A 16,026-nucleotide genomic window follows, 5' to 3' on the forward strand; every position below is an offset into this window, starting at 1 on the left:
CAATCCACACCACGCACAATCCTTCCCCCCACAAATCCCACCCCCCACCACATCACCACACATAATCCCGGCCCCCCACCACATCACCACACATAATCCCGCCCCTTCAACACATCACCACACATAATCCCACCCCCTACCCCATTACCACACATAATCCCGCCCCCCACCACATCACCACACATAATCCCACCCCCCACCACATCACCACACATAATCCCGCCACCCCACCACATTACTACACATAATTCCGCCCCCCACCACATTACCACAAATAATCCCGCCCCCCACTACATTACCACACATAATCCCGCCACCCCACCACATTACTACACATAATCCCGCCCCCCACCACATCACCACACATAATCCCGCCCCCCACTACATTACCACACATAATCCCGCCACCCCACCACATTACTACACATAATCCCGCCCCCCCACCAAATTACCACACATAATCCCGCCCCCCACCACATTACCACATATAATCCCGCCCCCACCACATTACTACAGATAATCCCGCCCCCACCACATTACCACACATAATCCGGCCCCCCACTATATTACCACACATAATCCCGCCCCCCACCACATTACCACACATAATCCCGCCCCCCACCACATCACCACACATAATCCTGCCCCCCACTACATTACCACACATAATCCCGCCACCCCACCACATTACTACACATAATCCCGCCCCCCCACCAAATTACCACACATAATCCCGCCCCCCCACCACATTACCACAGATAATCCCGCCCCCCACCACATTACCACATATAATCCCGCCCCCACCACATTACTACAGATAATCCCACCCCCACATTACCACACATAATCCGGCCCCCCACTATATTACCACACATAATCCCGCCCCCCACCACATTACCACACATAATCCCGCCTCCCCACCACATTACCACAGATAATCCCGCCCCCCACCACATTACCACACATAATCCCGCCCCCCACCACATTACCACAGATAATCCCGCCCCCCCACCACATTACCACACATAATCCAGACCCCCCACCACATTACCACACATAATCCCGCCCCCCACCACATTACTACAGATAATCCCGCCCCCACCACATTACTACACATAATCCCGCCCCCCACCACATTACCACACATAATCCTGCCCCCCACCACATTACTACAGATAATCCCGCCCCCTACCACATCACCACACATAATCCAGGCCCCCCACCACATTACCACACATAAAAACACCAGCAGCGTTAATTAGATAGCAATGAGCGTGCCGAGCGTTGGCTGGCTGGAAACATCTAGTTGATATAATATGCTCCAAAAGGCCGACTGAAAAAATGCTAAAAATACACTGAAAAGAAGCACTTTATCTAAGAATAACATGCTCAAATGTTCAGATTTTTTAGCGTGTTTTAACTGTTTCAGGATTCCAAAGACGCCAAGCAAATAAAAGTGAGCAGATGCAGACCATTCTTTAGGCGTCTTCCGCTCTGAAGAAGTGCTATACTTTCCAATACAAGTCAATGGGAAGGCTCACAAGGTGACTGGAAGACACCTGGGCATATTTTTGAGCCTTTTTTTCCAGCAGTTTTACTTTAAAAAAAGCTATTTTTTTCTCAATTGTTGATTGGAGTAAAAAAAAAAAAAAAGGCCAGAAAATGCCAGTATTAAAAACATCCCCAAAAAGCTGGAAAATCAATAAAATAAAAAGGCCAGTGGTCAAAAATGTTGATCTAGTGCTCAGTAAAAGAAAAAAAATCTTTTAAAAAAAAAAAAGACACTTCCAGTTTACAGAATTCCAGAGACATTGAGCAATTTTTGAAGTGTTTTCAGATTGAAAAATGGACGTTTTTGAACACCTGAAAAAAAAATTGCTGTATGCACATACTTTTAAAAAGGAAATGTTCAAACTGTATAATAGACTGCAACTAAAATGTAGCAGGTTCTGCAGCTGGGCTGGTTCTACTGTTTTCCTTCCACAGAAAACAATAGGGAGATTTATCAAGATAAATGTACCAAAAAAATTTTTGATGACTTGCAGTATATTTATTATTTGTTTTAGACAATTTCTGGAGCTTGTGTGACTCTGACTTTGCAGAATGGGCATGAAAAAGACTGTTTAGTCTAAGTTTACAATATAATAATTAGATAATATTGATAAATCTGATTGTACTTTATCTGTTACTTCTGCCTAATATGTGCTGCAATTATGAAGGTGAATCTGTCAATATTGCCAAAAAGAATCTGCCTCCAGAACTAAAACAGTAATGCCCCCTTTTATTAAAAATAAGCTCTGGAGGCAGATTCTCAGTGAGATCTATGTACATCCCATTTATCTTAAAAGCTCATTTATGAATTAAGAAAAATGTGGATTTCTTGGGAATAAGACATTGGATCACAGATATCAAGGTATCATTCTATTCAGCTTTCTATTATCTACATGGGCTTAGAATGGTTGATCGAATTGTCTAAATAGGTTATAAGAGATCCTGAATAATTTGGACCACTATACTACAGGCAACTAGGCGAAAAATGAAAGTAAACATGTCTGAAAATGGAAAATGTCAGAAAGCTACTTCCTGTGCCAGGAATTGAGTCTAGATCAGATGGAACATTTTACCACATTAATAATACTACTAAGAGGATTAGATGCTATTAGAAATTCCGACCTTACCTCTTTACTATTCTCAGCATCCGTAAAAATACTTTGTTCATCTTCATCATGATATTCCACATCGGATTCCCCCATAGCAATGGGAACACATCCGGAGAGACGAGGGTTGGTCATGTAATCATCACATTCACTAGTAACAACATATTTTTCTCCGCTTTTAGAGATGCCACCATTGGCATTATTCCCATCCTTGTAGTCATCCATTTTTTTCCCAGTATCGGACATGTTGATATGATTGATGTTGTTTTTGTTCCTATTTTTTCCAGACAAGCTTGTTATAAAGGTGTCTCCACTTTTTTGGGGTTTGGTAAATAAACTGCGGATAAAATTGATGACACTTTGTTTGGCAAAGGATATCCCCCGCGTTATCCTAGCAATAGCTATCTGGAGATTATTCATTTCACCATCATCATCTGGGGCGGCCAAGTTATCGGAACTGAAGGAACTCAGTAGGAGAGCCAGAAAAAGGTTCAGGACCTGCCAAGATTTAGAAAAAAGATAAATATATTAACACAGAGGACAATAATTCTATAGTGTTATATATGTAAAAAGTCAGAAAATTCAACACATGGGGACAATCATTCACATTGCAGTATAAATAATAGACCATCTACAGAATTAATTTTAATGATTCAGTATTTCTTGTCACTAAGTGATTGAAATCGCTGCTCAATTAATGCGTAGGAGTCCAGTGGGTGTTCCTGTTGAAGGACTGACATCATTTTATGTGTGGATGCTCATACAAGGAAAGCAGTCAATTCTTGAGTTAGACTACCCACTGGACTCCTAAGCCCACAAAGAGCAGATATTTCCATCAAGTAACTAACAGTTATATAATTTTTTTGCACAATACTATATCGGGCAGATTCATCAAGACTGGCCAAGTGCATGCTTGTCCTATGCCAGTCTTACTGGAATAGTAGGAATCTGAAATCTTTCAAACCACTTTAAAAGTTGGCACCTCTTCTGAGTTGCGTGCGCCTCTGCGCAACGCACCAGAAATGTTTCTCCAATTGAGAACTGGAGTAGCATTTTTGAAGTACCAAATGCTGGCACATTTGATGAACATGCCCTGTCTAAGCCCAGCTTCCCCTCAGATCCACCCAGTTCAGCAGAGCTAATCCAAACTGGCATGAAAACACCAGTGTGGAAAAATTGTGTGACTTTCAAAGCTTTTACGCCACTTTTGTTGTGTTGCATCTTTAATGAACCGGCCCCTATGTGTCTAATGGGCTCAGCTTCTCCTGTTCTATATTATACTGAGAAATTGAACAGCATTTCCCACGTTGTCATATGCACAGTTTTCTCCCAGTGATGAAAGCAGACCACTGAGGAGAATCTGGAACCACATCTACTAGCTGTTATCTCCAGATACGGCTTTGCATGGCTGCCCATACTCTTTTCTGGCTCTAGGTCAGTGTTTCCCAAACTCCAGCCCTCATGGTCCCAATAGGTCATGTTTTCAGGATTTCCTTAGTACAGGTGATGGAATTATTATAAAGGCAGCAGACATTGCTACAGGTTCTCTTACCTGTGCAATAATAAGGATATCCTGAAAACATGATCTGTTGGGGGGCTTCAGGACAGGATTAGGAAAACACTGCTCTAGATCAATTTATCAATCTCCTTCCAGAATACTTGATGGATACAGTACAATGATTTGACCCATGGGGTGAACAAATGTAGGGATGTGGACTGCCTTAAACTGTTTCTACCCCTGAAGACAACAAACGCGCCATGTGAATACCATCATGCGGTTTTATATGTAAAAGTCATGTGTGTCTAATTTATGTATTATGGTGGTGTACAGTATGTAAAGTGTTAATGCATAAGTGCAAGTATAGCATAAGATATAGAATAAGGATAATAGGTTTAGAATATAAAATAGGAAATAGTTAGGGATAGGGCTTGATCAGTGGGAGGACACTATTGTTGATAAAAGAGGGGCACTTCCTCATTAGAGGAAGTTCAGTGTCAGCTAGTGAAGTGTACAGTGGAGTTCAAGTTCAGGTGGGGTGGTGGGTTGCTAAGGGCAGCATGGGCCAACCATTTTCGGCAGTGGGAGGCAAAATAGACATTCCAACAGTGTCTGGAGCCTAGGGCTCGGGTCAGGTACCAGGGAGCGGGCCTGGTTTTTTGACATCAAGAGGATGGTGAATGTGGAATTACATGGAGGGCAGGTGGCCAGTCTCGGATGCACTGCCAGAGTGGACAATGGATCCCTAAGGCTGAAGGAGTCAGTGGACTTGAGGGTAGTCCAGGATGAACAGGTGGCGGGACTGAAGAGGAGTTATACTAAGGAGGAAGGAAGTCTGCATTTCTGTGCCCTAACCCACCTGTACCCACCTGATGAACTTAGACTGTATAGTAAATGTTTGACATTTACAAAGAACCCGATGGTCACGAAATTAAGAAATTAATGAGCTGGTGGCAATCAAAATACACCTCCCTGGCCAAGATTGCGGTCCCTGAGAATCTGCTCGGGGGCCTGATAAAAGGTCATCGAGGACTGTAAATGGCCCTGGGGCCTGAGGTTCCCCAACCCTGCCATAGAGCATGGTGGAAGGATTGATATCAGATTCCCGTCAATTCGGCACTGGAGTAATACATGTTAGAAGATGATCAATAGGTTTGTTTTTCTATACTTATTCATACACCTAAGATTCATTCTGTATTTGATAAAATTTTCCCAAAATCTTCACCCATTTTTTTTAGTTCTTTGTGTATTTATATTACATCGATTACTCAGTATTCGATATAAGTTTTCTTTCCGATTCTTTTCATTGACAAATGCTCTGTTCATACTTTGCAAGGGAACAATGCTCACAAAACACTAGGTATAATTGCAGCTACCATGGATAACCTTTATTGTAAAGTGTACTAGCGGGGAAAAAAATGAAAAATGAAGTAAAATTGAATGTTACAGTATCCCGTTATAACTCCAATAGCATGTTCATACAAAAAGCCGAGCTATTGTACCTACTGTAGCCACCAGCTCTGACATGTGGCCAGGTAAGGGTTCGGGATCCTATTGTAGATCAGACCGAACAAAACCTTCAAAAATAGATGTGGACAGAAATAGAACCTCGAGAGGAAAAATATATTTAATGTCACATATATTCGTTTTCTGCACAAGGAAACAAGTAACAAGGCTTAGAACATATTTTCGCGATGCCACTCTGAGCGAGTGGGAGTGAGTATTCAGAATGAACAAATGGTAATAAGAGAAATGTTTCAAAATGGAGGATGCATGCTGCTTTCTTTGATCCATAATGCACTGTACCCCGTGAAGTCTTAATCTGCGGTATTGTACAATAAATTGCTAGGGTGCAGCATGGGGCTTCTGACCAAAAAGTAAGCAGAACTACATTTTTTCAGCTTGATACTCATGCATTGAGTGGGAAATTTACATTGTAATTTTTTTTCTAATAGTAAAAAAAAAATATATATATCCTCATTAGGTGAAAAGCAGGAACCAGTCACATACAACTAACATCAGCTCAAGAAGCATTTGAGAAAAGGTATCTTAGAAATGTAGTTTGCAATTTGAAAATTATTGTTCTTCCTATACCATAGACTCTAATTATAGGTGATATTAAGGAGCAGCAATGATTATTATACAAATATAATAATATACTGTATTATGATTATTTTAGAATATTGCATATAACATTAGTATAATATTTCGTATATCCTTATTAATAAATTAATCATTTATTACTACAACCGTTACCGTATTTTTCGGACTATAAGATGCACCGGACTATAAGGCGCACCCAGGTTTTAGAGGTGGAAAATAGGGAAAAAAAATATTTGAAGCAAAAAAATGTGGTAAAATATTTAATAACATAAATGACATACTATTATATGTGGTGTTATTATATATAATAGTATGTTATTATGTTGGAAGCTGCGGGACCAGTGTGGTGTCTGTGAAGTACTATATGAATATGCTGGAGGGTGAGTATAAGAATGGGGGCACAGGGCTGATATTGAAAGCACCACTCCAGCACTGCAAAATAGCACTGGAGTGCTGCTTTAAAATCACATGGGAGAACTATAACTCCCAGCATGTCCTGAAGATCCTATGACATGCTGGGAGTTATAGTTCACCACAGGAGTGGCAGAGTGCTTTATTGTGTATTGTAAAAACTAACCTCTTAATTGTGGCAGCCTGCCAGCCTGTGGTGAGGTAAAAGCATCTCATGACTGCACACAGAGCCCTCCCTCTTGTTGCCTCTCCACAGCACAGGTTTTGAGGAAGCTGCAGATTCTAGTGGAGAGCCTGAAGGACCTGTGATGATGTCAAGAAGAGGGAGGGCTCTGAGCTGCCATGTGATGCTCCAGCCCGCCCCCTCCTGACATCACACAGGTCCTGTTTGTGCACAGCACTCGGCATCCAGGCATGGCAGGCAGGTATACAGCGATCTCCTCTCCGCTCTGGCCCCTGCTGCTGCTGCCTCCTCCCCAGGACACACAAATCTCCCTAGCTGCTGCAGCAATCAGTGCTGAGGAAGCCATGCGTGTCCCTGCTTAAGTGCAGTATTCATTTGCTGCTCCGGCTCACTGCTCAGCTCATCGGTGGGCGGGGAGCCGCTAATGAATATTCACTGCACTTAATCATCGGGACCACATGGTTTTCCCAGCTCTGATTCCGGGCTGCCCCCCTCCCCACATGTTACATCCGTACCATAAGACGCACTCACACTTTCCTCCCAAATTTGGAGGAAAAAAAGTGCGTCTTATGGTCGGAAAAATACGGTATATTGTTTATAAGGATTTATGAAATCCCATTCACAAATATATACACAATGTGCTTTTAGGACATGCGGTAATTTAGATGTGGCATTTTATTTTTAAATTGAAATTATACACCGAGGGGCTAATTCATCATTTATGTAAAAAAACTTTACATAGATCAATACTACAATAAAATATAAGGAACTTTGTACTATACAGTCAAGGCCCAAAATGTTGCCACCCTTGAAATTGTTTCAGAAAATGAAGTACTTCTCCCAGAAAATTATTGCAATTATACATTTTGTTATACACATTTATTTCCTTTTATGTGTATTGGAGCAACACAAAAAAACTGAGAAAAAAAAGGCAAATTGGACATAATGTCACACAAAATCCCAAAAATGGACTGGACAAAATCATTGGCACCCTCAACTTAATATTTGGTTGGACACACTTTGGAATAAATGACTGCAATCAATTGCTTTCTATAACCATCAACAAGCTTCTTACACCTCTCAACTGGAATTTTGGACCTCTCTATTTTAGCAAACTGCTCCAGGTCTCTCTTATTTGAAGGCGCCTTCTCCCAACAGCAATTTTAAGATCTCTCCACAGGTGTTGAACAGGAGTTAGATCAAGACTCATTGCTGGCCACTAGGGTTGAGCGAAACAGATCGGCCAATTTCAAAAGTCGACCCGATCTCACTGTGGGATCGGGTCGGCCGTCGGCGATCTTCGCTGCAAAGTCGGGTTTCGTTTTATATATATATATATATATATATATATATATATATATATATATATATATCTAATATATAAAGCTGAATGTGTGTGTGTGTGTATGTATGTATGTATGTATGTATGTCCGGGATTGGCATCTGAACCGTAGCAGCTACAGCCACAAAATTTTGCACAGTCACACGTCTGGACCCCGAGAGCGTCATAGGCTATGTTGTGAGGTGAAATTTTAACCCCGCGCTTTCCAATTCACCAAACAATTTTGCCCCTATCTACATAATGGGGAAAAAGTGAAAGGAAAAGTGTTGGAGGCGTCGCAGCTACAGGCACAAAATTTTGCACAGTCACACGTCTGGACCCTGAGAGCGTCAAAGCTATATTGTGAGGTGAAATTTTAACCCCGCGCTTTCCAAGTCACCAAACAATTTTGCCCCTATCTACATAATGGGGAAAAAATGAAAGGAAAAGTGTTGGAGGCAAATTAACAGCTGCCAGATGTGAACAAGGGGGACTTAAAGAATGACAGCGATGGCACCAAAGAGTATATACTGTACAGTTGCTAAGGTGGGGCCCCAACATGGGATAATCACACCACCACGGGGATATGAACACACACACAAAATGCGCCACACACTACCACGTGCTCGAACACATATACCACCCTCAGTGCACATTTCACCACACATACACCAACCTCGCCACATAAAAGTAGAAACACAAAAGTCGCCGCTCAAAACTCGCCACGCGCAAAACTCTCCACATGCAAAACTCGCCACACGTGCAAAACTCGCCACACGCAAAACTTGCACACGCAGAAAAATTGCCACACGCAGAAAAATTGCCACATGCACAAAAGTTGCAACACATGCAAAAGTTGCCTCACACAAAACTTGCACATACTCAAAAGGCACCACACATAAAACTCGCCACGCGCAAACCTCGCCATGCGCAAAACTTGCTGCACACAACTTGCTACACTAACCTGTCACATGCAACTCGACACACAAAAAGTTGCTACACGCATGTCGCCACACAAAACTCATCTCACAAAAGTCCCTACATGCATGTCGCCACACGCAACTCAACACACACAACTTGACACACGAAACTCGCCCTAAAACACACACAAGTCTGGTATCCTTCAAAAATAAAAATCTGATTAATAAGCAGACAAACTACAAGAGCAACAAATGTACCATATAGGAATCCGGCAGCTGTCAGTCACATGACCAGTCTATTATGTGTATGTGTGAGCTAATATATACTGCCAGGGGGTGGGCTTACTGTTGGCTGGGGATTTATCAGGCTGCCATTTTAGCTTACAAATACTGAGGTAAAAATACTGACCAAATAACGTGTGAACGAGGGCTAATACAGGAGGAGATGGCATACAGCTATATACTATATACAGGAGATGACACACAGGTATATACTATTTACAGGGGAGATGACACACAGGTATATACTATATACAGGAGGAGATGACACACAGATATATACTATATACAGGAGAGATGACACACAGGTATATACTATATAGAGGAGGAGATGACATACAGGTACATACTACATACAGGAGGAGATGACATACAGGTATATACTATATACAGGAGGAGATGACACACAGGTATATACTATATACAGGAGCAGATTACCTACAGGTATATAGTATATACAGGAGGAGATGACACAGGTATATGCTATGTATAGGAGGAGATGACATACAGGTATATACTATATACAGGAGATGACACACAGATATATACTATATATAGGTGAGATGACACACAGGTATATACTATATACAGGAGATTACATACAGGTATATCTAATATATAAAGCTGAATGTGTGTATGTATGTATGTGTGTATGTCCGGGATTGGCATCTGTACCGTCGCAGCTACAGCCACAAAATTTTGCACAGTCACACGTCTGGACCCCGAGAGCGTCATAGGCTATGTTGTGAGGTGAAATTTTAACCCCGCGCGTTCCAATTCACCAAACAATTTTGCTCCTATCTACATAATGGGGAAAAAGTGAAGGGAAAAGTGTTGGAGGAAAATTGACAGCTGCCAGATGTGAACAATGAGGACTTAAAGAATGAGAGCGATGGCGACAAAGAGTATATACCGTACAGTTGCTAAGGTGGGGCCCCGACATGGGATACTCACCACACACGGGGATATGAACACAAACACAAAATGCGCCACACACTACCACGTGCTTGAACACATATACCACCCTCAGCACACATTTCACCACACACACACACCAACCTCGCCACATAAAAGTCGAAACACAAAAGTCACCACTCAAAACTCGCTACATGCAAAACTCGCCATATGCAAAACTAGGCTCACGCAAAACTCGCCACACGTGCAAAACTCACCTCATGGAAAACTCACCTCATGCAAAACTTGCACACACAGAAAAATTGCCACATGTACAAAAGTTGCACCACATGCAAAAGTTGCCTCACACAAAACTTGCACATACTCAAAATGCACCACACATAAAACTCGCCACGCGCAAAACTCGCCATGCACAAATCTTGCTGCACACAACTTGCTACACTAACCTGTCACATGCAACTCAACACACAAAATGTTGCTACACGCATGTCGCCACACAAAACTCATCTCACAAAAGTCGCTACATGCATGTCGCCACACGCAACTCAACACACACAACTTGACACATAAAACTCGCCCTAAAACACACACAAGTCTGGTATTGTCCTTCAAAAATAAAAATCTGATTAATAAGCAAACTACAAGAGCAACAAATGTACCATATAGGAAATACGGCAGCTGTCAGTCACATGACCTGTCTATTATGTGTATGTGTGAGCTAATATATACTGCCAGGGGGGAGGGCTTCCTGTTGGCTGGGGATTTATCAGGCTGCCAATAGCAACCAATCACAGCTCAGCTTCTATTTTGCTACAGTTAATTAACCTGAGCTCTGATTGGTTAATATAGGCAACAAAGACATTCTCAGTATAACAAAGCTAATATATGTTGTGAAATGCTTCTATTTGCTTAGTTTTTGCCTTTTAATAATTACATTTCTATCTATTTGTTTTGTGGTTTTTGTGTGCAGAATAAATTTTTGTTAACACATTCTATTTTGCTAACAGCAGTCATTAACCCGGGCGAAGCCGGGTAGTACAGCTAGTATATATATATATGTCATTGAGACACACACACACATATATATATATATATATATATATATTTATATTTACTTCAGCGCGATATATGTGAAAAGCCGGTAATTCAATTGCCGGCTTTTCATTTCTCCTGCCTAAACCCGACAGGATATGAGACATGGTTTACATACAGTAAACCATCTCATATCCCCTTTTTTTTTTGCATATTCCACACTACTAATGTTAGTAGTGTGTATGTGCAAAATTTCGGCGCTGTAGCTTGTAAAATAAAGGGTTAAATCGCGGAAAAAATTGGCGTGGGCTCCCGCGCAATTTTCTCCGCCAGAGTGGTAAAGCCAGTGACTGATGGCAGATATTAATAGCCAGGAGAGGGTCCATGGTTATTGGCCCCCCCGTGGCTAAAAACATCTGCCCCCAGCCACCCCAGAAAAGGCACATCTGGAAGATGCGCCTATTCTGGCACTTGGCCACTCTCTTCCCACTCCCGTGTAGTGGTGGGATATGGGGTAATGAAGGGTTAATGCCACCTTGCTATTGTAAGGTGACATTAAGCCAGATTAATAATGGAGAGGCGTCAATTATGACACCTATTCATTATTAATCCAATTGTATGAAAGGGTTAAAAAAACACACACACATTATTAAAAAGTATTTTAATGAAATAAACACACAGGTTGTTTTAATATTTTATTGCTCTCTCAATCCAGCTGAAGACCCTCGCTTGGCAACATAATAAACCATCAATATACATACCCTCGCGGTGATGCGCCCCCTGGTGGATGTCCTCATATGACCTGGAGCGTGGGAAAAAGTTCCCAGGCTGCAGTTCATGAGGACATCCAGTAGAGGGCGCATCACCGCGACTGAAGGTAACTATAGGTCATTGACCTACATTTCCTTCATTCGCCGGGGCTTACAGGCACGAGCACAGCTGCATTAGCAGGGCTCCTGCCTGTAAAATATTTTAACCCCTTCAGATGGATTACTTCGTGGGACGTGACAGGTCATCAGAGGGTATGTATATTGATGGTTTATTATTTTGCCAAGCGAGGGTCTTCAGCTGGATTGAGAGAGCAATAAAATATTAAAACAACCTGTGTGTTTATTTCATTAAAATACTTTTTAATAATGTGTGTGTGTTTTTTTAACCCTTTCATACAATTGGATTAATAATGAATAGGTGTCATAATTGACGCCTCTCCATTATTAATCTGGCTTAATGTCACCTTACAATAGCAAGGTGGCATTAACCCTTCATTACCCCATATCCCACCGCTACACGGGAGTGGGAAGAGAGTGGCCAAGTGCCGTCTTCCAGATGTGCCTTTTCTGGGGTGGCTGGGGGCAGATGTTTTTAGCCACGGGGGGGCCAATAACCATGGACCCTCTCCTGGCTATTCATATCTGCCGTCAGTCACTGGCTTTACCACTCTGGCGGAGAAAATTGCGCGGGAGCCCACGCCAATTTTTTCCGCGATTTAACCCTTTATTTTACAAGCTACAGCGCCGAAATTTTGCACATACACACTGCTAACATTAGTAGTGTGGAATATGCAAAAAAAAGGGGGATATGACATGGTTTACTGTATGTAAACCATGTCTCATATCATGTCGGGTTTAGGCAGGAGAAATGAAAAGCCGGCAATTGAATTACCGGCTTTTCAACATTATCGCGCTGAAGCAAATATTAAAAAAGTATGCTTCCCCATTGACTTGCATTGGGTTTCGTGTTTTGGCCGATCCCCCGACCCCGTCTTTTCAATAAGATCGGCCGATTTCACTCGACCCGACTTTTGAGAAAGTCGGGTTTCGTGAAACCCGACTCGATCTCAAAAAATGAAAAGTCGCTCAACCCTACTGGCCACTTCAGAACTCTATTGCTTTGCTTCCATCCATTTTTTGGTGCTTCTTTAAGTATGTTTGGGGTCATTGTTCCGACCTAGGATGCAAACCCAACTTCTGACACAGGACACTATGTTGAGACCCAAAATCCTTTCCTAATCTTCAAATTTCATGATGCCTTGCACACAGTCAAGACATCCAGTGCCAGAGGAAGCAAAACAAGCCCAAAATATCTTTGAACCTGAACCACATTGGACTGCAGGTACTATGTTCATTTCTTTGTAAGCCTCATTCCATTTTCGGTAAACAGTAGAATGATGTGCTTTACCAAAAAGCTCTATGTTCATCTCATCTGTCTACAAGACACTTTCCCAGAAGGATTTTGACTTACTCAAGTACATTTTAACAAACTGCAGTATAGCTTTTCATGTTTCTTTGTCAGCAGTGGAGTCCTCCTGGGTCTCCTGCCAAAGCGTTTCATTTCATTAAAATTTTGAAGAATAGTTCACGTTGACACTGATGCACCCTGAGCCTGCAGGACAGCTTGAATTTCTTTGGACTTGATAGCGGCTGCTTATTCACCATCCAGACTATTCTGCGTTGCAACTTTTCATCAATTTTTCTCTGTCGTCCACGTCCAGGAAGATTATAAGATTATCTACAGTGCCATGGGTTGTAAACTTCTTGGTTATGCTGCGCACTGTGGTAAAGGAACATCAAAATCTCTGGAGATGGACTTGTAACCTTAGAACGGTTGATATGTTTGAACAATTTTGGTCCTCAAGTTCTCAGACATTTTTCTTTTCGTCTTTCTTTTCTCCATGCTTAGTGTGGCACACACAGACACACAATGCAAAGATTGAGTCAACTTCTACCCTTTATATCTGTTTCAGGCATGATTTTCATATTTCTCCTGTTACTTGCCACAAGTGAGTTTGAACTAGCATCACATGCTTGAAACAAATTGTTTATCCGCAATTTTCGAAAGGTACCAACAATTCTGTCCAGCTCATTTTGGGGGGTTTGTGTGAAATTAAGTCCAATTTGCCTTTTTTCTGTTTTTATGTGTTATTCCAATACACAGAAAGGAAATAAACATGTGTATAACATAAATGTGTAATTGCAATAAATTTCTGGGAGAAATACTTCAATTTCTGGAACAATGTTAAGGGTGCCAACACTTTTGTCCATGACTGTATGTTATTAGAGAAATCAACTTCTATCTCCGCTTAAAGGGAACCTGTCACCACGTTTTTGGAAGATGGGATAAAAATAGCGTTAAATAGGGGCAGAGGTGGGCGTTACATTAGAGTGTTTGTTATGCGTTTATTACCCACCTAAGTTGCCGAAATACCTTTGCAAAGTCTCCGTTTTCGCCTGTCAATCAGGCTGGTCTGGTCAGATGGGCGTGGTGTCTTCCCCCAGATCTTGTTTAGTTTTCCGTTGGTGGCGTAGTGGTGTGCGCATGCCCAAGGTCCCGAATCCTCTGCCAGGGGATTTCAAAGAGCGCGGTGTCCGTTATTGCATTGGTGATCGGTGGGCGCGGCCATCTTCCTTTGGCCGCGCGTGCGCAGAAGCGGCGCTCTGCTTGCCGCGGCGCTCTGCTGGCCGCGGCTTCAGGAAAATGGCCGCCGCGATATCCATCTGCGCACGCGCGGCATCCCGCGGCCATTTTCCTGATGCCGCGGCCAGCAGAGCGCCGCTTCTGCGCACGCGCGGCCAAAGGAAGATGGCCGCGCCCACCGATCACCAATGCAATAACGGACACCGCGCTCTTTGAAATCCCCTGGCAGAGGATTCGGGACCTTGGGCATGCGCACACCACTACGCCACCAACGGAAAACTACGCAAAATCTGGGGGAAGACAACGCCCATCTGACCAGACTAGCCTGATTGACAGGCGAAAACGGAGACTTTGCAAAGGTATTTCGGCAACTTAGGTGGGTAATAAACGCATAACAAACACACTAATGTAACGCCCACCTCTGCCCCTATTTAACGCTATTTTTATCCCATCTTCCAAAAACATGGTGACAGGTTCCCTTTAAGAGCCACTTCATCATCTCCCCCTGCCTCCTAAACTCACCATCAGCTCTGAAAAATACTGCTAATACCCATTTTGGTAAAAGCAATAATAATGAAAATTATAAAAATATACAACCCCTGGCAAAAATTATGTAATCACCGGCCTTGGAGGATGTTCATTCAGTTGTTTAATTTTGTAGGAAAAAAGCAGATCACAGACATGGCACAAAACTGAAGTCATTTCAAATGGCAAGGTTATAGTAATCAATATAATATTAGTATATTGTTTACTAAAAATTGGTTATACTTATTATAACACCTTAGCCATACTGTTAATGACGATTTATGAAATCCCATTCACAAATGTTCATATTACTGTGGTTTAGAACAGACAGTAATCTAGATTAAGAAACTGTAATATACCTTATCCGAGAAATCTACTTCCTCTTCCACCCATGAGCCACTTTTCCACTTCCTACCTAACTTCTAAACTCATCATCCGCTCTGAAAAAAATGGCTAGCTCTCAAATAATAGCTAAAACATGTCTTGGTCAAAGTTACCGTAAGTTGATTGCAACAACACTGAAGTGTAGTAAAGGGGAGATCTGTACCTGAACCTGTGGCCTAGGCTTGTGTGATCAGCTGCGTCCACGATATGCACCCACCCTGATGCGCGTTGCAACTATTATGGTGTAAAATGAAAGCATATTTGTAATTTTAGGTACATTTTCCCAATAGCAAGTCATGTATGTGTACATGAGGAGTATCACTATGACTTGTATAGTGCATTTTCCCCTGTTTTCCCCTCTGCAGGCTATGTCTAATTTTCAG

At 42.1% G+C, this 16,026-nt stretch overlaps 1 protein-coding gene across 1 annotated transcript in view; it reads right to left on the minus strand.

The window, feature by feature from the left end:
* LOC143781813 (sodium channel protein type 5 subunit alpha-like) overlaps positions 1 to 16,026 on the minus strand; it is a 514,560-nt gene that overhangs the window by 139,110 nt on the left and 359,424 nt on the right. The window contains exon 17 of the mRNA XM_077268674.1: positions 2,679 to 3,155. Within this exon, the coding sequence (XP_077124789.1) occupies positions 2,679 to 3,155 (477 nt within the window). The remainder of the gene's footprint in view (positions 1 to 2,678; positions 3,156 to 16,026) is intronic.

Source organism: Ranitomeya variabilis, chromosome 6 (genome assembly GCF_051348905.1).
Source record: "Ranitomeya variabilis isolate aRanVar5 chromosome 6, aRanVar5.hap1, whole genome shotgun sequence".
Taxonomy (NCBI): domain Eukaryota; kingdom Metazoa; phylum Chordata; class Amphibia; order Anura; family Dendrobatidae; genus Ranitomeya; species Ranitomeya variabilis.